Source organism: Penaeus monodon, chromosome 25 (genome assembly GCF_015228065.2).
Source record: "Penaeus monodon isolate SGIC_2016 chromosome 25, NSTDA_Pmon_1, whole genome shotgun sequence".
In the NCBI taxonomy this organism is placed as follows: domain Eukaryota; kingdom Metazoa; phylum Arthropoda; class Malacostraca; order Decapoda; family Penaeidae; genus Penaeus; species Penaeus monodon.
This window is the reverse complement of record NC_051410.1, coordinates 33,641,940-33,642,226: the sequence shown is the minus strand read 5'-3', so window position 1 is coordinate 33,642,226 and position 287 is coordinate 33,641,940. Positions and strand designations below refer to the sequence as shown.

General features: G+C 51.6%; 1 protein-coding gene across 1 annotated transcript in view; it reads right to left on the bottom strand.

Annotated features, from left to right (window-relative positions):
- The window catches only part of LOC119589159 (sodium- and chloride-dependent GABA transporter 1-like), a 43,877-nt gene that overhangs the window by 10,505 nt on the left and 33,085 nt on the right, over positions 1 to 287 (bottom strand). The window contains exon 6 of the mRNA XM_037937745.1: positions 47 to 181. Coding sequence (XP_037793673.1) covers positions 47 to 181 — 135 coding nt within the window. The remainder of the gene's footprint in view (positions 1 to 46; positions 182 to 287) is intronic.

The window sequence follows — 287 nt, the reverse complement described above, 5'->3', positions numbered from 1 at the left end:
GAAACCCACAGACCCGAGTCCCCAATGACACCGAAAGACCGCTTACCGTTATGTCCGCCAGCTTAGCGATGTCAGGAATCAGGTAGAAGCGAATGCCCGTCATGGCGCCCGGGAGAGTCACGCCACGGATGAACAAGATGACCATGAGGATGTACGGGAACAGGGCCGTGAAGTACACCACCTGGGGGAGAGGGAAACGTTTTTGAACACTGGGAAAACGTTTGCGGAATGTGCAGACTTTGGGGTATGATTAGGTTGTTGGGATTTTTTTTTTTTTGAGGCTTAAG